Source organism: Ceratotherium simum, chromosome 38, assembly GCF_057802395.1.
Source record: "Ceratotherium simum simum isolate JZ-2026a chromosome 38, ASM5780239v1, whole genome shotgun sequence".
Classification (NCBI taxonomy): Eukaryota; Metazoa; Chordata; class Mammalia; order Perissodactyla; family Rhinocerotidae; genus Ceratotherium; species Ceratotherium simum.
This window is the reverse complement of record NC_141937.1, coordinates 5,886,624-5,908,882: the sequence shown is the minus strand read 5'-3', so window position 1 is coordinate 5,908,882 and position 22,259 is coordinate 5,886,624. Positions and strand designations below refer to the sequence as shown.

Sequence of the window (22,259 nt, the reverse complement as noted above, 5' to 3'; positions counted from 1 at the left end):
AAAGCCGAAGCACAAAGGCAAGAAGGAGGTCTCACTCCCCGCTCCCCGTTCCCCACCCCCCAACATTTTGCGTCCCCTCCCCACCCCCAGATGATCTAACCAGGCCTTCCCTCGAGGGGTTCAGGCCAAGACAGCACCTCTAATTGGTTCAGAAACTGCCCTCGGTTCCCATCTCCGTGTCCTTTTCCCTTCCAGGGGGCACAAGGGGCCTGCTCTGAGCAGCAATTCAGGAGCCAGGTTCAGACCAGGCTCTGCCACCAAACCCTGAAAGCTCTTGGCCACATTACTTAAGTCCTCTGGGCCTCAGTTTCTCCTTCTGTAAAATGAGGTGATAGGGCTGGATCTTGACCTCTGAAGTGCCTTCTAATTATTAGACTCTGGGATTCTAATCTATGATAGCAGAGGCTAGTGAATAATGTGCTACTTCTCCCATGCAGGACTCACAGCCCCTCCACAGGCCTTTGGAAGGGAATAAATAAAACCAAAGGGACTCCAATGTGGGCCAGTCTGCAGGGGAGGGAGTTTGTCCCCCGGAGATGCTGCAGTCCCTGCCTCCCTCGCTGGGCGAAAGCTTTTCTCGGGGAGGAAGTGGGACTTGGCCCAAGGTTGTGTGCAGGGGCCTGGGAATGCGCCATCCCAGAGCGTTCCGATGCGAGAGCATCCTGTGCCAGCCTGCAGCCCTCCCAGGCTCCTGGGGGCACCGCTGCCAATGGCTGCTTTCACTGAGGCTGAAAGGGGCCGTGGCTCAGACACTTTCTCACAGCTCCTCTCTGCTGGAAGGAGAACTTGCCATGGCAGTCACGCAAAGAAGCTGTTTTTGTCTTTTCCTGAGCTGCACTTTCTTATCCACCAGCCTTTCTTCTCTTCCCGCTAATCCTCTCTGGCCTGATGTGGGCACACCCCAGGGGTGGTGGCCCCGTCTTAGTGATCTCCCAGGGCAGGACCCCACGCTGGCCCTGTCACACCAAGTGGCCTCCCATCCTCCTCGTTATTGTCCTGAATTTCCCAACTTATTTTCTCTCATAAATCTTAAAAGATTGGAACTGCTACTTCAAGTTCAGGTAAAGGGGGATGACAGCACCTTATTCTACAGGACTAAGGAGAATAGTTTGATCCAGTCACAAATGAGAACAACCTGAGAAGGGGGAACATATTTTTACAACGTGGGTCCCCACCATATAAGACAAGGCTTTGTTGCAAGAGATCTTTCTGGATTATAAGAAGTTCATATTTTCATAATATCTGTTCATTCGTTGATCATATTTGGCCGGATGTGTTTTAAACCCGCACTTAGAGGTAATGTGGAATCTTCAGACAGTGGAGGGTCCTCAGCCTCACTTTTCTCTCTACCCCTCAGGGAGCATCTCACTCAGAGGCAGGAGCAGAGAGCTCCTGGCTGGAGCTGCCACAACTGTGTGAGTTCCCTCCCCCTCTCCCTCCATCACCACTTCTCCCTGCCCGCTTTCCCATTCCAGCTTGCTTTTCTCTTCTTTTCCCCTTTTTACTTCTCTGTGGCCTATTCTAAGGTCTTCCAGTGAAATTTCTGGGTGGCTTATAGGTCCCCAGAAATAGACTAGTAAAGTCCTCCCACAAAGAAATGAGTCATTGTAAATGAAGGGGGCACATTAGTGGGAGCTGGTGGGAGCACCAAGAGGACACGAATGCGGGGTGATAAAAAGAGGAGACACGGCCGTGCTGTGCTGGGCAGGGACATGAGCTCCCGGGGGTTACCTGGGGGCTCTGAGTTGTTCCCTTGTAAACCATCTGAGCTGGCTCCAAGGAACCTCTGCAAAGGAGCCTAACACATGCTACTCTCCAGTTGAAGAACAAGATTCACTTTACCTGAAACTTAAAGAAAGCCCTTTGGCATCATCATTCTCCAATGGGCAAAGATCTGATCCCAGAGGCTGTGCTTCATTTCCTCCCTCTTCTCAGCTGCAATCTCTGTACTTCCACTCCCATCCCCACCAAGCCCCGTAAGGTGAACGCTTTAGGGCAAAGGGGTCTTTTCTTCCCTTTCCCTACCTCCAACCCTGCCCATCCCCTGATGTATCAGAAGTCCCCCTGCTAATGAGGGACTTACCAGAAACCCAGAGAATGGGAATCAGGAATAACAAGATGAAAACATATGATTTTGCTTCTTGTCAAAGATCACCTCCTATCCACGTATCTTTGATAGTCTTCACTGAAGAATGAGCAAGAAATTCAGTTCGTGTGTTGAATGCCTTTTGAATAAGCTCAACAACAGTTATAGAGCTTATTAAGGAGGGAAATAAATATTAATTTTAAAAAGTTACGGTCACAAAAGAATATACACAATGGCCAAGAAGCATGCAAAAAAGTTCTCATTATCATAAATCATTAGGGAAATACAAATTAGAACCACACTGAAATACCACTATACACCCACCAGAATGGCAAAAAATAAAAAGGCTGGTCACACCGGAATTCCCAACCATTATTGGTAGGAGGGTAAATGCTACAATCACTTTACAACCCACTAATTTCACTCCTGGATATTTACCCAAGAGAAATGGAAACATTTGTACACAAAATTACTTATACAAGAATGTTCATAGAGCTTTATTTATAATAGCAAAGAACTGGAAACAGCCCAAGTGTCCATCATTAGGAGAATGGATAAACAAACTGTAGACATTCATACAATACAGTACTACTCAGGATAAAAGGCAATGAACTACTGACACCTGCACCACCCAAGTGCAGGTGTCATCACATGAATGAAACCCAAGACTCTTCCCACTAAAAGAGAACATGCTGTTGAATCTATTTACATGAAGTTCTAGAACAGGCAAAATCACCTACAGTGGAAAAAGCTGAAACAGCAGTTAGCTCTGGGTGGGCTGGGATTGACTGGGAAGGGGCATGTGGGAACTTTATGGGTGATGAGAATGTTCTATGTCTTGATAGAGGTTTCGGTTATACAAGCGTATGCATTTGTCAAGAAATCAGCAAATATACATACAAAATCTGTGTTTCGTTATAAATTAATCCTCTAAAGAAAAAAAAACATTGTAAAATGTCAGAGAGAAAGAGTTATGGTCCTTCCTGGAAACGGTCCAGTAGGGAGACGGGAGTACGTCAAGGCCCCACCTCGCAGCAGTGTGGGGCGTGGCCTATCACACAGGAGGCAGGGGTCTGGTGGGAAAGCACATCCTCATCACCCCGAAATAGTGGACACAGTGTCAGGACTCCAAGGACAGGACTTCTAAGAACTGGAAGTCTTGGGATCGGTGCGACCCCCAATGGGGCAGCAATCAGGGTGGCTCAGCAGGCCCAGCCACACTTCCTCTCCCACTGCCCGCTGCCACCAGAAAGGGCGAGTTCCTGTCTCAACTATCAGAAACTTTCAAGTTTCGAAAACCTCACTGTTCCAAGGAGCATTTGAGGTCATCAGGTGCCACTTCCCACCCAACACAGGAACCCCAGGCACCATCCCCACACCTGGCAAAGGCCTGACGTGGGTCGACCAGATGTTTCATGCCTTCTGACGTGAGGCGCTCAGAAGGGCCTGCAATGCTTTCTAGCCAAAAATGCTTAACTGGAATCCATCAGATGTCCAACACGAGCCCCAGTTTACAGGCAACACAGGGGACAGAGGAACAAGCTCAACAACGTCACAAATCAGCAACCGACAAATCCAGGAGGGGAGAGACGATGCAGCATAGCTGGCCAAATAAGTCAACATCATAAAAAAGGGACAGCAATGGATTAAAGAGACCTAAGGGACCTGAGCTAAAATGAATGGCCATGGATTGGTTACTGGTGTGAACAAAGCCATTGTACAGAGCACAGTGTGAACACAGACTGGGTGTTAGATGAGGAGAGATAGAGAGGTAGAGATCATTGAATAAAGGGAGTAAAAAGCAGTATATACATTTTGTCTCATTTTAAGAGATATTTTTTTCAGAAGGATATGCTCTAAGATATTCATCGTGATGATCTTGGAGGGGTAGAAACCGGAAAGTTTCTACTTCTTTCTTTTTTGCTCATCTCTATTTTCTAAATTTCTACAATGCGTTGTGTTGAAGTCCTGACCCTCAGTACCTCAGAATGTGACCTTATTGGGAAATTGGGCCATTGCAGATGCAATTCGTTAAGTCAGGATGAGGTCATACTGGAGGAGGGTGGGCCCTAATCCAATATCACTGGTGTCCTTATAAAAAGGGAAATCTGGACATCGAGACACACACACACACAGAGAACACCACGTGAAGATGAAGGCAGAGGTTGGAATCATGCTTCCACAAGCCAAGGACCGCCAAAGACTGCCAGCAAAGCACCAGGACTGGGGGAGAGGCATGAACAGATCTTCCCTCACAGCCTTCAGCAGGAACCAACCCTGCCCACACCTTGATCTTGGACTTCCCGCCTCCAGAACTGTGAGATGATAGATTGCTGTGGTTTAAGCCCCGCAGTGTGTGGCACTTTGTTCCTGCAGCTGCAGCAAAGTAATACAACGTCTATAAGAAGAAGAAATTACTTAAATTTAAAAATCAAAATGGAAAAGTGGGGCCTGGGTGGGAGACTCCTGATAGACAGGGTGTAAGCTCTCACGTGTCAGGAGCTGCTATTTCACAGGGCAGTAGGTTTCATTTTATAAACAGCTTTAATTAGCAGAACGTTCTTCCTTACATTAAGCTGAAAGCTGCCTCCCTAGCTCTCCCGCCCATTGATCTCATGAGTCAGTCTCCTCGTGAGTCACTTCTGCTCCCTGGAGCAGGCAGAGGAAGGCTTAGCTCCTGGGGAGCCTCCAGAAGCAGTGCAGCCTTGCTCTCTCCCCGCCTCCTCTTCTCCCACCCTCTCCCAGCAGGGGCGCTTTCCCCTGGATGGCACCAAGGGCACTTGGGAGGGACGAGGGCCGCTCAGCCAACGGGGTCCCAGTGCCCTCAAAGAGCCGCCACCCCCATGAGCTCTGAGTCTATTATTATAATGAAACACCTCATCCTCCCATTACGTGGCCCTGAGGCTGGGCACAGAAACATGAGCTGATCGGGGCCCAGCAGATCAAAATAACTTCCAAGAATAACCCAGCCTGCACCGCTCCTCATGCGCTGCCGGGTATACGCCAGGCCGGCCCCTCCACTTCCTCTCTGAACTCCCCAGGAATGAGGTTATCATGTCTCACACACTGAAATTCAATAAACTGGAACAATCAGAGGAAGTGTGGAGCTTTCTCCACACAGGGAGCTGAACGGGACACTGCTTATCAAAGTGACAAGATTTATTCAGTTGCCACAAACTTCCAAAGACTTCCTTTCCCAAAAGAAAGGCCGGGAGGAAGGTCATGTCCTTCGGCCACCTCCATTGAGCCAAGAGCACCATCTGCTCCGCTTCAAGCAAACCTTCAGGCCCCCTTCCCCCCTAGTTCCTAGATCCGGGGCCATGGGGGGAGCATCCATCATTCAAAGGGGGCCAGGTGAAGGAGGCACAGTCTACAAGCACAGGGAAGCCAGCGAGGGCCCAACGTCACGAATGTCCCCATCACCTACCTGGGAGAGGGAAGGGCAAAGTAAGTAAGTGAGCAGGGGAAGGGAAGGGAGGCACCTGGAGGGGAGGAGACAGGCAGAGGAGGGAGGAGAGGGAAGAAAGGGGAAGGAGTAAAGCTATGGGGGAGGGGAGAAGAGGGAAAAGGAAAGGGGAAGGGGAGGGGTAAGGGCACCAATGGCCTCCTCTAGCACCCTCTGTACAACCCGGGGCCCTGGAACCCAAGCCCCACACTCTCCAGATAGTTCTCCCTGCCTCTGGGTCCCCCTCCTCTCCCTCCTGCAGCACAGAAGCCTTCCTACAATCTCACTTCCATCAATCACATTCCTACCCCAAAGTTTTCCCTACGTCTCTCCTCCTCAGGTAGAAGATATATTCTGGGCCAGGAGATGGAGACCCTCGGTCCCCTGGACCCAAGCAGGCCCTACGTCCTGTCCCAGGCCCTTGCCCAGGCTGCCCCCTCCCATGGTACGCCCTGTCTTCTCTCTCAGGCGGCCAGGTAGAGCCTTCTCCAACCCCACAGAGCCGGCCTCTCCTCCCAGACTCTGCGCTTGTGCTCTCCCGACTGGATGCGGTTAACCCCAGTCCCTGTGAGCATCCCATGGAGTCCAGGTGAGCAGAGAGCACCGCAGAGCTGGCTGTGACTGCGGGAAGCCGAACCCTAACCAGAACCATGGACCACCTAGCATCAGAGCAGGCACCCCTTCATCCTGCCTCAGGGCACTGGGCTGGAGAGACTTACCAAAGGCCCCACCACGGAGCAGCTCGATGGGATGAAAGCTGGTCTCAGCGGGCCTGACTCCACACCAGTGGAGTGACATCTGACAGCTGGGCAGAGGGTCTCGTTCTTCTCCATGGGCTCTGGAAAAAGAGGACATGTTGGAGTTTGCCCACTGACCTCTGAGGAAGAGGCTGCTCCAGGGATGGATGGAAATATATTTACTGAGAATGACTGATAAACCTGATGCCACAGTATGGATTTATGTTGGAGGTGGCTTAAGAATAGCCCCTTCCTCTGCTTTCTGGAGGACACATGGCCTCAGATTCAGATGGTTTCTGAACAGAGAAGTATATCAAAGGGAGTTGTGCCTTTTTCAAGAGCTGTATGAACCCACTTTTGATAGTCTTCACTCTGGAGGGGCTCCCTGAGTTTCTCGATCTAAAAGCCAAGAAGCAGACCTGAGACAGGGCAGACTAATAAGTGACATGAATGCATTGATTCGCTTCGTTTGTGTCCTTGGGAGACTTAAGGAATAATCAAGGCTAAATTTAGACACAGCTTCAGAATCCTTCTCAACACTACAAATCAATCAGAGTAGGCCTGTACCTATTTACCCTACATGCTCTTGATGAGGAGGACTCAATCCATGTCTACCCACCAGTGAAGGGGTGCCCAAGCCAGCAGCCAGCTGGGTCCGCTCTCAGGCACGTCTCTCTGTAGAGTGCCCCAAGACCCAGCTTGCTCCAACATCTAGGCCTTTCTCATTCTCCTCCTGAATTACTCAGGCACCCGGATTCTTCAGAGGCATTTCCAGGGTTTCTCTGTCCTTCAGTCTATCAATCAATTGATCAATCAACATCTAGAAGAACACCTTCTACAGAGACCCTAAACCTCGGTGGGGCTGGTGCTCAGATCCATTTAATCATCTAATGAAAACCCTAAACCATTGCATTCATGTTAAGTGTATCAGCTACAAAAAAAGTGCCTTAAGAAATAGGACACTTATGGTATCACATAACAAGCTGTGAGTCAACTAATCAGGGCTGGTGAAGGCATTGCTCAGTCACATCTGAAGGTCCCAGATGCCTCCCAACTTCCAGCTCTGCCTCTTGTCACATCCTGAGCATGTCTGATAAAGAGGAGGAGCCCGCCCTCTCACATGCCCCCCTCATTAGTAAGGACGCTCTTTCCCAGAAGTTCCTGGCCAACTTCCCCTCAGAACCCATTGGTCTGGAAGGTGAAGTGCCTAAACCAATTGCCCGCAAGTAGAAGGAGACCTCCAGGATTGGCTCAAACCCCAGGAGCCTTCCTGGGACAGAAGCAGCAAGGGACTCCTATTGGGAGGCCACAACATTGTCTGCTCTGACTTGTGCACAAACTGTGCCCACGACTTCAGGGACTTCATAGACCCCCTAAAGTCTCTCCATGGACCACACATGAGGATCCCCTGAGGACCTGTGGGCCAGACGCTATGTCAGCACCACAAACTAAGCACAGATCTCCCCTGGGGAAGCATCGTTCAGTTAGGAGGGGACACACAGGTATGCGTCAGTTACAGAAGCTGACCACATAAAGATTACCACAATAAATGTGAAAACATAAGAGCCAGCCGGTGACTGCCTTGGAGATCGATGGAGGTAGGTGGTCTGGGACAACGTGGGGACAGTGAGTTGCTGGTAAGAGTGGACAGGATTCCAGGGCAAGGAAAGGCAGGAGCAGGCATGGCCAACAGACATTCCACACCCAGAAAAAGCCTGGAGTTTTTCACATGACGGGAGAGTTTGCAGCTGCGGTCACAGCTAAGCCACTGGCCGGCCCACTGCTGTATTGGTATTGAGTCCTTTTGATGACAGCATGAATTCTGAGAACAAAGCTTCCAGGCCATGGCTGTGTAACTAGAACCCAGAGACGAAAATAGCTTCTCTTCACATGCACATGTAGGGGCTGAGCTGTAGCTCTGAGAAAGGGCTTTTGTCATTTATAAAACTTAGAGGGATCCTCAAAAACCACAAAACAGGTGAATGACTGCACATTTCCATTTGGCTAGTTCCATCATGTATGTATTCTTTTAGTTTTTTGGTACTTTCCTAATTAACTTTTCCTTCTCTGATTGAAAAACTCAGTGACTTTTGAGCTGTTTTGAGTTATAATACAGACAGCTTTCACAGATTAAAGGTTGGAGTTCTTATAATAATGTGAAAGAGAGTATCAGGGAGCCAGGTGCGAATCTTGAGGAATAAAGCTTTCTTTAGAGAAACACATACATGTGCTCAGGCGATATTTCTAAATTAATTTAGGAAGTACCCCAAAGAGGATGTAGCTTGCTGGTGTTTTACCTGAATCCCTGAACTGGGTTTTTATACCCTAATACAGGTCAATACAAAATGAATCATGAGGAGTTATAGATTCGTAACAGGTAAAATGGGAAATTAATTAGTTGTGTGTATTTTAATATATTTATTAATAAAATAGTACACAGATAATTATACCCAAATCTCTTTACCAATATGAAATGAATTGCATTTCATTATAGCTTTCTTTCATCTGTATCCATATATATTTATACATACACTTTTTTACATATTTGCAATTAATTACTTCAATATATGGTATCCTACTTGACAGTATTTTATAAAAATACTCTCTATTTGGTTTACATTCGTTATTTTTAATCACCACATCATATGTTATAGAGAGAGCATTCTATGACAAAGTAACCATTGCTCTATTATTGGATTTTTTTCTATTTTTATAATCTTGCCTACAAACCTCATTATAAGTAGTTTTCTCTTAATTTAAATTATTTCATTCTCAGGAACAGAATTATGGAGTGAAAGCATAGAAAATTATGGCTCTTGATAGCAATTACCAAATTCTCTTCCAAAATAATCAAATTTGCGCTTCCATCAGGAATTCCTGGATAGTCTTAGTTAACGGAAGTTTTTCCAGCGTCTGTGTTGTTATAACGGCATTTGATATTTGCTCTACTTTGTACTTTATTCCTGGTGAGTTGAATGAGTGAAGCAGAGTTTTCTCCCCTCTAATAGTCATTGAATTCATTCGTTAACTTTTATTTCCACTTTTGTGAACTGTGAACTTTTCTGGCCATTTTTTAGGGATTCTTATATTCTTGGAGATTTGTAAGAGCTCTTTATTTTTCACATTTAATCTCTAGCTGTCATTATTACAAGTATACTCACTGTGACCACATTATTATTATTCACCATTCGTTATTGCTACCATGTGCCAGGCTCTGTGCTGAGTCACTTCATCACAACAATCCTATCAGAAAGAATCATCCCCACTTTATAGTTGAGATTCTACCACTTACATCTTTTGGCCAACACCACAAAGCTAGAAAATGTCATCCCTGCCCAGCAATGGTTCCGGTATTGTTTGTACAGCTTCTTTCTATCTTAGTGTATTCCAGTTACTTGGACTTGATAACCTTGTGGGTTTTTTTTTTTTTTTTTTTTTTTGCGAGGAAGATCCGCCCTGAGCTAACATCTGCCAATCCTCCTCTTTTTGCTGAGGAAGACCGGCCCTGGGCTAACATCCAACATCCATGCCCATCTTCCTCTACTTTATGTGGGACCCCGCCACAGCACGGCTTGCCAAGTGGTGCATCAGTGCACACCCGGGATCCGAACCGGCGAACCCTGGGCCACTGCAGCGGAGCTAGTGCACTTAACCACTTGCACCACTGGGCCGGCCCCATAACCTTGTGGTTTTTAATTCCATACAATCATATATATCATATTGTTTTAACTTTTTTGTTTCTCTGTGATCATAATGACCACTAAGTACACATTTGTTGATTTTACTTGATATGGACATTTTAATACACCCCAGTGAGCAGTTCCCTTTCCTATTTTATAGAGAGAGTCTGACATCCTAGTAGACTTGAAGTAGACTGTCACCCGGATGTGGAGATCTTTTTGTTCAACCGAGAGTTCTGATTTAGTGGGATTTTTTTCATAACTCAAATTTATCCATCTTCATTTTAAATAGCATGAGTAATATCATTTTCCAGGTGGGAGAAGAAAAAATGAGGCTTTCAACAGTTGTACTTTGGTCAAAGAGTAGAAGTAAAATAAAAGTGAAGACTCTGAGATGATTGTCCCTTGCGGTCATGCTAAGTCACCTCTGCCATATGCCAGACTTGAAAAGCCCTGTCTTTGAGATTGATGGTGAAATTATGCTCTTGGGGCAGCCCCTCCAGTCTCTGATATTCAGAGGACCAGTTCAGATACCCCTCCTAGTCTCCTGTGTTTTGTCTGCTGTTTACCTCTTTTCAAGTCTGGACACAAACCCTGAGACTCTGGAACCGTCTTATCTAATCCCAAACGGGCCACTGGCTCCCGTTTGCCACATGAACCCGTCCTGGTGAGCTGCCCACATTTCAGCCGCCGGCCAAGCTCTCATTTTAGCTTTATTCTGCAGCCCCGGAGCTGGCAGCCCATCCCAACCCCGAGTTATGAGAACCAGGGCTCCGGCTGCCATGGCTCCGAGGTGACAGAGGGATTCCTGAACCTCTCGTCTTGTCGCTTTGGGAGACAGACCCTTTGATCTCCACATTTGCTGCTGCTGCTGCTCTTGTCATTCTGAACAATTCTAATGACGGAGGTGCTTATTAAAGAATCAGTTCCTACAATTGTCCTAAACCCAGACACCAAATTCCTGACAGGTGGTTCATTCTGTCTCTGCTGCTCGAGGAGGTGACAGAGGACTCTGCCGTTTCCCTCAGGGCCTCCTCGTCCCACAACGCTGCCTCTGCCATCTTTGGTAGCCCAGTTCCCACAGCCGGCAAGCTTTAATTTCCTGCTTTAACTTCTTGGAACTGCCTTTTATTTCAGATTTTTCTACTTTTCCAGAGCTCTCACATCTGCTGATTTACAGGCCGCACGCACTCTTCTCTTTCTTTTTATTGCTGCTTGCATTCCCCTGGCCATCCACGTTAGTCATTTCCACCACAAGTCTATTTATTTCTCAGTGGTGCACATGTGTGTGGAGCACAAGGCAATTCAGCTCTGTCTCCCTACCTGGTCCCACAGGCTCTGCTTGCGCAGCCAGCCTCTGCTGTGGACCTCATGTGAATGTTCTTTTGCTGGCTCATAGTTTATTCTGTGGCTAAGATCCCCAGTGCCTCCAATATATGATAATGTTAATCTCTGGTATTTATCACAATGATGAATCAGTTTTTGGAAATGAGTAAAAAAGGCCGTCTCAGCTTTCCAGGGCCACCATAACAAAGTAACACAAATTGGGGGGGCAGGAAACAATGTAAATCTATTCTCTCACAGTTCTGGAGGCTACAAGTCTGAAATCAAGGTGTCAACAGGGCCATGCTCCCTCTGAAGGCTCTGGGGGAGGAGCCTTCCTTGCCTCTTCCAGTTTCTGGCAGCCCCAGGCGTTCCCTGGCTTATGGCAGCATCATTCCAGTCTCGTGGCTCCATGATCACATGGCTTTCTGTATGTCTCCATCTCCTCTTCTTATAAGAACCTCAGCCATACTGGATTAGGGCCACCCCAATGACCTCATCTTAACTTGACTACGTCTCCAAAACCCTATTCCCAAATAAGGTCACATTCACAGATATGGGTGGTTAGGACTTCAATATATCTTCTTGTGGGACACAACTGAACCACTACACAGGCAAAGTCTGTCTTCAACCCCCTTCCCCACCATCTCATTCTGCATTTTCATCCTCAGCCTCAGTGGAACCCCTTCCTTTCCCTATCTCCATTCCCTGCTCCCCAACCCCATTCAAACCTGACACCGGCATGAGGTAGGAGGGAAGATGAGCTCATGTTGAGGTGGGATTAAAAGTCTTAACAGAATGAGACACTGATGATGGAGCTTTATGCACCCGGGAAAGAGGATTGAGGAGGGGTGGATGTTTGGGGGCCCTTGAAATGATTTCAGGAGGCATTTGCTTGATTTGCTGACACTAAGGCCAACATTTGTTCTGAACCTGATGTCCCTGGGGTCTGAGCGAGTTTGCCTCTCCCTGCACTGCTCAGCCCCCAGCAGGCAGCTGCTCACTACTTCAGGGTGGAATGAACCATCGGGAGAGCAGATCTGCGAACATGAAACATACAAGCTCGTGAAGACCAAGAGAGTTCCTGTGAAGAAACAGGGTGGGCCCAGACAGGATGGCTCAGTGTTCCCCCTTTAATAGAGGAACCGTGTTGGAAGCCACTGTGCAGACAGGAAACCAATGTTCCCAGGCCAGGATGATAAATACAAGACACACGTGTTCTCGGGCTCCTGTCCACCACCTATGGCTGACACGATCAATCAGTTAGAGGTGGTTGATTCCTATAAGCCCCACGTGTCCTTGAAATCCCTCCAAAGAGCTGTCCAGGCAGCACCTGCAGTCAAAAGGAGCTGACACAAATGAAACCTGTCTGGACCTGGAAGGAGAAACGTCCCTCACCTTCTGAACTGAGCTGCCTTTGACAGCTACTGCCAATCTGACTGACAGCTCTGCCCCCCTCCTTGGCTTCTAGTGGGTGGGGCAGGGCATGAGGAGAAGGGAGTAGACTCACATTAAGAGCCCAGAGGCCACACATCTGTAAAGAGTTAGGGATCACTTTCCTGCGCCTACCTACAGATGGTGACACTGAAGCCAAGGTCAGCCTGGATTGCATTGTTCCTTAACCTTTGTCCCTTGCTCAGGGTTAAAATGAAAGCCTGCTAGTTCTAGCTCTTGGCTCAAAAGGCTGGTGGTTGGAGGGGAAGTCAGGATCATTCACAAATACACTATTTGGAAAGTATTTATAGTTGGAGGATGTAGTATCTGGGGTATTTTAGAATCAGCCATCTCGTCCAAAATTACATGTATATCCTGTTTTTAAAAATATGCTGCATCAAAATTCCAATTCAAACAACAGATAAAGCAGTGATTCATTTAACAAATAGGTTTCAGTGCCTCCTTCAGAAGTTTACTTTCTAGAAAGATCCATCCTATAGCCTTTAAGTACTAACTCTTCTGGCACATCTTTAAAGCTATTTGATTCATAACAATTCGTTATGACACAAGCTGCACAGAGTAAGTAACACCTGTATACGAGGCTGTCAGGTATGAATTGAAACACACTGGTTTGTCATATAGAAGAAATTCTTTGCTTTCCTTTATTAATCATCCACCATTTATCAGACATAGAAACATCAGATTACTAAAAATAAATCTGTACCTTGGCATTAAACTGTCCATGTGTAGTCTCCTGGACCTGCCAGCAACCCAGCCCCCCGGGCACCTACCTCCAGGTGGCACACTCTCCCCTCTGGGCTCCTCCTCCAAGCACAGCTCCACACAAAGTCAGCAACTGCAAATGTTGACTTACTTCCCCAAAGCCAGATTGAGAAATAGGACACCCCACCGCGTGTTCAGACCCTCCACGAGAGCATTCTGTGTTTGGAAATGGGAAGAGAAAGCGCTCCTCCGCCGCTGTCTCTTTAGCTCCCATTCAGCAGTTTGCTAGGGGCCCACTCCTCCCCCGATCTCCTCCTCTGGGACTTCAGCTGCACCTCTGCAGGCCTTTCTCGTCTGTCTTTCCCCCTTCTTTTAGTCTTTGCGGGCCACTCCCCACCCCAGGGCCATGCCTGGAGTCCCATAAAGACTTCAGATATCTTATCAATCTGCAATACTTTGAGGGCTGGAAAATAACTTTGGTCAGTTACAATTTCCAAATCCGTTCTTCTCTGTGCTCCTGTGCCAGGCAAGTCCTCTGGGAAGCAGCTGCAGGTGCAGAGTAGGGGGGCAAGAGATTTATTGGGGGATAAGGCCTGCAAAAGATGGAAGCGAAGGAAGCAGGGTTGGGCAAGGAGAGCCTCAGACCTCGATGCTGATCTGGCAGAGTCTTATTGTTCCAGCTCCCATTAGAGGATCTAAGGTGGAGAGAAATGCCCAGGCCCTCATACCTCACACCTCCACCAAGTTCAGCCACTAGTGGAGGCAGCTCAGCAAGAGTGTGGCCTTGGCTTGAAAGCTGAGTCTAGTTGTGAAGAAGCTAGTAGCTTCTTGAAAGAAGATGAGGTGATCCTAGTGGTACACCTCCCCATGGTTGCCACAGCTTAGATGTGTTTTTTGTGTGTGTGTGTGTGTGTGTCTGTTGTTTTGCTGCTTCGTTGAGGCTCTTTCTACAAAGGAACTATCTCTTCTCTTTCCTGCCCTTGATCATTAATGGGGCCACATGCAGCCAAGCTCGCTGTCCTCCTTGGTGTCCATTTATAGGGCACCATGTGATATCACTCCAGTCAACATCCAGCCGGTGCCACTTCTGCCTCAAAAGTAAGAAAGACTCAAACAATCTTGAGAATTAAGCTCAAGGTATCTTTTCTGGGACTTTTCTCAAAGTGCAAATGTGGCCAGCAACATACTGGGCACTTCCACAATAATGCAGGAACGCAGGGGCCTGGGCAGGCCAGCAAAGTCTTGGCCATCTGGAAGACCAGAGAGGACTGGCCTCTGCAGGCTGGGGAGGCCCAGTGGGTCAGCCCTACAGCCTTCATCCCCATTCTGTCCCATCCTCCAGAAGTCCCTGTGGCTCCAGCCCAGACCTCCCATTGTCCTGGCTCCAAGGAGAGGGAGAGAGGACCAGGAATGAGCTTCAGTGCCCGTTGGCCACACCGTCTGCATGCTTGGGCCTCAGCAGCGTGTTAAACATATCACATCAAAACATCCCTAAAAATACGGGCTGATGTCATGAGACTGGCAGATTGAAAGCTGGACCTGGAAGGGCAGAAATAGCCCAACCCAAAGAGTGTCTTTTACTCCCAAGTTTCTCTTTCTGGGGACACCGAAGAACCAAGTACAAGCAAATGGTACCCTTCAGCTTCAGAAATACCCTGAAATGCTTACTTTCCAGTTAAGATTATACAACAGGAAACTCCAAAATTTGTTTCTTCCCATTTGAACTCCAGCAGAAGTGTGTCCCCTCTCCTCTGGCCACACATCTCACACCTTCCCTCCTCCTCCAGGGGCTCCTCCCCACTCCCTCCTCCCTCCCACTCCCTCAGCTGTAGCTGGTCCAGAGCCTCCTGCGGGTTGGACTGTAACCAGAGCTCCTCTGGATCCCCCAGGCAGGCCAGCTCTGTTATCTTCCAAACTGTTCTCACAGATGCTGACCCAGTGAGCACAGAGAGCAGCCAGGAGCCCAACCGAGAGGAAAGGGCCCTAAGTGACAGTGACAGCGGCCTGTGCCCACGTAGCACTGAGCGCTGACCCAGGGGTCAGCACCTAGGGAGAACCTACTAGTGGGCAGAGGCCTGGGAACGCTGGAGTGCTGGCACTCAGAATGGTTTTATTTTATGAATGTTAACACACAAGAAGCTCATAACACGGCCAAGTGGTTATGAGCTCAAAAGCTTTGTGAGAGATTCTCTCTGAAGACTCGTTACTGTGCTCTTTTAATGGAATACTCCCGAATCTGAATCCTTAACTGGAGCTATAAATAGGCTGATAAGTACTTGACAGTGAAGCAGTCCGGGCCTAAGAGCCCTCCTTGTCCAGGGGTTCTGTTTGCAAAGACCATGGAAGCAGACAGGGCAGAGGAGGAGGATGAAAACAGGACAGTTTCGAGAAATGTGCTTCTTGGTATTAAAAACACACACGAGAGGGGTAGGGATGGCACTACATCCAGAGAGAAGTTTAATGGACTGGTTCATGGCACATTCTGATTGCCAAGCGCTGTGGAGTTGCCTCCCAGCACTACCATTAACTTGGATAAATCCCATAAATTAACCCAACCATGAATATAAGCGCTGCCCACCCCACCCTGCTACCCAACCCCAAGGCCTAAACCACTCGGGCAGCGCTTGCCTAGTGACTCACGGTGAACTTCCTGGGCTCCGCCCCTCCTGCCTATGGCCCTCTTTTGTGCAACTTTCCTGAAATATACATGGTGGAGGGAAATTTCTCAGGATATTTTTGGGAGACAGCTGTTTGTGATTCTAGCCAAGAGTTATGGGTGACACTGGCAAAAGGGCGGGGCATGGGCCCCAGAGCCAGTAAACGTGGGCAGGGAAAATGTAGATGTGGAGTCCCCAACAGAATGTAGCTTCATAAACACTCATTAGTGAATGGATGGATGAATGAATAAGTGAAGGACTGAATTCTCTATCTGCCTTTGAGGGTGGAGTTGAGGTCAAGCAAGTCCTAGTCAGATATTTCAGAGATGAAATTTCGGCTCCTAAATGGGGAATTCCTCTTCCCCAGCGTTCAATTATCGTTCTGCAATAAAGAAACCACAACAGCATGTGGTGGCCTCCAGAGAATGTGCTAAATGCAGAGGCACAATTCTGTCTGTAATCTGTTGAAGCAGCACCCCAACCCTCGGCGAGCTGTGAACTCCTCACACAGGCCTCATCTTCCCAGTTGGGCTGAAGTGTGTTTCCTGAGACTATGCTCCCACTTTATCCTGTAATGTTAATTGGTTTTACATAGAAAAAAAAAGGGATGGAGAGGGATCTTTGATCAGACACGATTGGGAAATGCTACTTACTAAATTTCTCTCTTGGATTCTATAATATACATTAGCATATTAAGAACTCCAAAAAGTTCTGCAATGAAGAAACCTATTTAACTTTATTTAACCCAACATTTCCAAAATTTGTTAAAAAAGAAGACTTTTTTACAGTGTGTGGTAGAAAGAACAATGCCCCCCCAAAGATGTCCATGTCCCAGAACCTGTGAACATGTGACCTTACATGGCAAAAGGGATTTGGCTGATATGATTAAGTTGAGATGGGAAGATTATCCTGGATTATCTAGGTGGGCATAATCTAATCACAAGGGTCTTTATGAGAGAGACGCAAGAAGGTCAAAGTCAAAAGGAAGTGGGACCATGAAGCAGAAGTTGGAATGATGCATCTGAAGATGGAGGAAAGGCCACAAGTCAAGGAACGTGGGCGCCTCTGGAAGCTGGAAAAGTCAAGGAAATGGATTCTCCCCTGAATCTCCAGAAAGATCACAACCCTGCCCGAAACTTGATTTTAGGACCCATTTTAGAGTTCTCACCTCCAGAACTATAAGAGAATAAATTTGTGTTGATTTAAAGTGCTAAGTTTTCAACAACTTGTTACAGCAGCAATGGAAAACTAATACACTGAGTAAGTATTAATATCTCATGGTCAATTCATAGAATCTGGAAAGCTGAGGACATCCCTGCTTAATTGTCAGGCATGATGAAACCCCATAACATTCCTCCCCAGGCACCCCCTCTGTGCTCAGCTTCAGGTCCTCCTGGAGTCTTGTTGTGGATAGGGGAACAGCTGCTGAAGGAGCACATCCTCTAGTAAATCAGTATATCTCATTATCCTTTTTTATTTTAATGCTGTGACCACAGAACAGGGACGAAGGGGCTGAGCTCTTGTTTCCGCGGCCGCTCCAATACAAAGCTCTGAAAAGTCTGTCCTTCAGGGGAGACCCAGCTGGGAAGGGGTAGAGGGGCTGAGCACATGCAAATGTTCTGCGCAGGAATAATGAATCTTCACCGGTTAAGAGAGCCTGTCATTGACATCCTGGCGCCTCATTCTGTTTCTCCGGCAAATCTAATTAAAGAGACACTGTTAAACTTCTCAGGCTTCTCCATAGAACATTCTGGGAAAGAGCTTGGCAAAGAATCCTTCAAGGTTTCCTTCCAGAACCAGTTCTAAGTCAGTGTTTAGGGCTAAGAGTCAAAGTGACTGAGATGCTATATAATAGGCCCAGATGGATGTTTTGGTGTAAAGAAAGGTCAGAGGAGTTGGAAGAAATGTAAAAAACATAAAATCATCCTGCCAAAAGTTTTGCAAGGGAGAACTGGATCAAAAATGAAATTGCTGAAATAGAAGAATACCTCTAATTCTTTATTTTTCACATGTTGGGTCTTTAATGCAAGAATTCAGTAGTGTAGTTGAAACACATAGTTCTTTGCTGTCCGCCCCATTACAATGTATTGTTCTCCATGGGCCCATACCACCCCCGTAGCCAAACGGAACAGTCTGCAGTTTCACACACAGGCCCATTGTATGCCTGCCCCCAGTCCTCGCACTCTTGTTTCCTTTGGAATGCTCTCCCCCATCTCCATGCAGCCAAGTCCTGTGTCTTCAAGGCCTGGCTTCTCCAATTGGCCCTCCTTGACTCACCAGCCAGAAACAATCTTTCACTCCCTGGAACAAGGAGTCACACTACTTACCCCCACCTTGCTGACGGCCCTTTACCACATCGGTGTCAGAATTACGCACATCTCTCGTCTCCTTCCGCAGACCACAAGTTCATTAAGAGTCTGTCTTCATCAAGGCTCTTTGCATTGCAGATGCCAAAAACCCACTCAGTCTAGCTTAATCAGAAAAGGAAATGCATTAAAAGAATGCTGGTTTATCTCATGAAGGCTAGAGCTGATGTTGCCAATTATCTGTCCACTATCCCTTATCCTTGTCTTCCTACGTGTATCAGTTTCCTAGGGTTGCTGTACCAAAGTGCCACAGACTGGGGGACTTAAAACAACAGAAGTCTTACAGTTCTGGAGGCCAGGAGTCTGAGATCAAGGTATGGATGGGCAGGGTTGGTTCTTGCTGAAGATGTGAGGGCCTCTCTCCAGCTTCTGGTGGTTTGTCGGCCATCTTTGGTGTTCATTGGTTTGTGGCACCATCACCCAGATCCCTGCCTCCGTCGTCACATGGCGCTGTCCCTGTGCACATCTCTGTGTCCAAATTTCCTCTTTTTATAAGGACTTCGGCTATATCAGATTAAGGGCCCACCCCAATGACCTCATTTTAACTAATTACATCTGCAATGGCTCTATTTCCAAATAAGGTGACATTCTAAAGTACTAGGGGTTAAGACTTAACATGTGAATTGGGGGTGTGGGGACACAAATCAATCCATAATACTTAGTAAGAGAACCCTCATTTTGATTGAGGTGGCAACGTGGCCAACTAAAAATACTTCTCTCTCCACACTTCCCTTTATCTGAGGGGGCCATGAGACCCAGTTCTGGTAAATGAGATGTAAATAAAATGCTCTTGGGTGGGGCTTCTGGAAAAGCTAGTGTAGTTCTTCACCCTGTCCCCTTCTTCCTTCCTGAGCACAGACGTGATGCAGAAAAAAGCGAGAGCAGCCGTCTCGCCACACGAGGATAAAAGCCACGTGCTAAAATGGAGCAAGAAGTCAGAAGGAATCTAGGTCCATGATGACTTCTCTGAGCCACTACACCATCTCTGGACTGTCTCCTTGTCACATGAGAAAAATAACCTTCTCCTTATTTAAGTCAGTGGTTCTCAACCAGGAACAATTTCCCCCTTCCCTTGCCCCTCATCCCCTGGAAGACATTTGATGATGTATAGGGACATTTTTGGTTGTCACAACGAGGACTACTAGTACTAGTGGGTCAAGGCCAGGGAGGCTGCTAAACATCCTGCAGTGCACAGAGCAGCCCCCGTCCCAACACAGCATTATCCGGCCCAAATGTCAACAGGGCCGAGGTCTGAGAAACCCTGGTTAAAGTCATTGTTGACAGATTTTTGTTAGATGATATCCATACTGATAGGCAGGGAGTAGAGCAGAGCCAGAAGAGAGATCAGAACCAGGAGTTGGAAGCCATCAGGAATTCCATTTTATTTTCTCCAGTTCTCCAGAATCCCCCAGCCTCTCCTTTCTGTTTCTCACTGCAAGTCTGTTCTATTCTCTTCTCTCTGTTGACTGCGGCTCTTTGCTTCTCTGGAAGTACACAGCCAAATGTAACATTCCCTCATCTCCGGAATTGATCTGTCCTAAATTCCAGCTACCAGTAGGAAATGACTTGTATCTCTGAATCCAAATTTCTAATTTCTAGAAGAAAGAATTTGAGCAGCCCATCTTAAAAGTCGGATCCCAAATCAATTCTGCTCAGCGGAAGTAAGTCAAGTGGCTAAAATAGGCTGCTGAGGGCCGGCCCCGTGGCTTAGTGGTTAAGTGCGTGCGCTCCGCTGCTGGTGGCCCGGGTTCGGATCCCGAGCACGCACCGACGCACAGCTTCTCCGGCCATGCTGAGGCCGCATCCCACATACAGCAACTAGAAGGATGTGCAGCTATGACATACAACTATCTACTGGGGCTTTGGGGGAAATACATACATACATACATACATACATACATAAATAAATAAATAAAATAGGCTGCTGGGTCCCATTTGGAGGAGGGGGAGGCTAGAGGAGGAAGTTTCCTAAAACTGGGGCCCCTGATCAGGAAGACTCAATGGGTGTCTCCTTCGAGGGGGGACACGTTTTCTCACTTTGGGATCCTTCCTAGAACCCAGCACAGTGCTTTGCATACAGAAAGCGCTCAGTGAACAAATAAGGAGTGGTTAGGATGACTCAGAAATAGCAAGATGCTCTTCAACTAAGGACCTATGTTGTTACACCATTTATTTAGGACTCCCGGGACACCGTTGGGTGGTTAGAAAAGAACCTTTTCCCCACCGATACACAAATGATGAAAACTGAGTGCCCTCCACTCACACCTGCCCCAGATATATTTACCAAACTTTTTTCTGAGTTTCCAGAATTCTTTGACACCTGTAGTATATTTATTGTACTTTTGTCAGATTAACATTAGGACCCACTGCTTTAAATTTACATGTTCTTTACCTGGAAAAGTATCAGAATTTGAATAAAAATATATTGAGCATATTATTTGAAACTAACTAGTAGACTGTTTAAAAATAAATGTGTCCTGTGTTTCACAACCTTTTGGACGCTTGGTAACTCGTTCTTTAAGCCCCTCAACCCCCCCACCCATCCCCCAGCTGCCAGAGTCTTAGCCATGAACTCCAACTCCCTTCTTCACCCCCACAGCCCTAAACCATTGGCCCTGCCATCAGCCCTCTGGGGTCAGGACTCTTCCCACCCATTCCCTAAGGCCATTCTCACACCACCCCTCCAAAATGGTCTGCAGTTTGTCCAATTGTCACGGCCCTGCTAATTAACTGACTGGTTGACCTGATAAACTCATTCAAACAAAGGTGTTTCCAGCTGGTAACTTGGTTCCTTTCCCAGTCCCCACCCCCCAGCCCCTGGAGTATGGTTTGTATTTTAACAGGAGCCTGCAAATGACATAATCTAATGACTGGTGGCAGGAGTTTCAGTCATTGACACAGGTCGGTGGGGAAGATGATTTTGATCGAAGGCCTTTCCCAGGACCCACCAAGCCTTAATGACACGCCCACGCACTGAGCACCCAGAAGTTCCAGACCCTGCGCTCCGTACTTACCGCAGTATCGCATCCTCACCAAGACCCGGAGAGGTGGACATCAGTGTCTGCAATTTGCAAATCTGGAGAAGAGGGTCACAGGGATTTACCAATTTTCTTTTCCAAGGCCACAAAACAAATCACAACTAGACCCGAGTTTCAGGTTTGTCTGTCTGTCTTACCCCATGCGACCAATCCACCCTTCCTTGTACCCAGTTGGCTTCTTGGTGAGTTCTACAAGACAACAACCCTTTAGAAATAAACACGCATGTCACCGTCCAGCCCAGAGGGGTCACAGCATTTACTTCCATGTTGCAGAGGAAGACCTCTGTCATCTGTGGGCCTTCTGCAGCATCTCTCTGCTTGTCTCCCGCTGACCAACCCTGGAGGACCTGACCACTTCCACGGTCACCTCCCAGCTCCGCATTTACTAATTGAAGACTTACTAAGATGCTTAGGGAAGAAAGGACATCACTCAGGGAGCATTGGAACAGATTCACCAGGGCCACATGTCTTCTACGTTTATATCCCCACGTCCAGACACGAACATGCTCCTGAGCTTTGCAGCCCAGGAAGAGACTCGATGAAGCTGGGGTCCACTGTGCTTGCAGGCTCCTCTTCCGTCGCCACCCCTCAGCCCTCCCAAGAAAATCCACAGAGGGCATCCTCCAGTGTTTGTGTCAGTGGGACCTGTCCCAAAAAGGGACCATCAGAATCAAAACTCATGCCAGGCTAGAATCTTGCACTTCTCTTTCCCTGGAAATATTTACATTGAAAGAATTTTTACAAATCAAATCATAAGCGTATTAGAGTTA

At 47.5% G+C, this 22,259-nt stretch overlaps 1 protein-coding gene across 1 annotated transcript in view; it reads right to left on the bottom strand.

Annotated features, from left to right (window-relative positions):
- Positions 1 to 2,591: 2,591 nt before the first annotated feature.
- LOC106803542 (uncharacterized) overlaps positions 2,592 to 22,259 on the bottom strand; it is a 59,269-nt gene continuing 39,601 nt past the window's right edge. Inside the window, exons 3-4 of the mRNA XM_087424958.1 lie at positions 6,251 to 6,369; positions 2,592 to 4,484 (exon numbers count right to left, since the gene is read on the bottom strand). Coding sequence (XP_087281084.1) covers positions 4,348 to 4,484; positions 6,251 to 6,369 — 256 coding nt within the window. The 3' untranslated portion in view covers positions 2,592 to 4,347. The remainder of the gene's footprint in view (positions 4,485 to 6,250; positions 6,370 to 22,259) is intronic.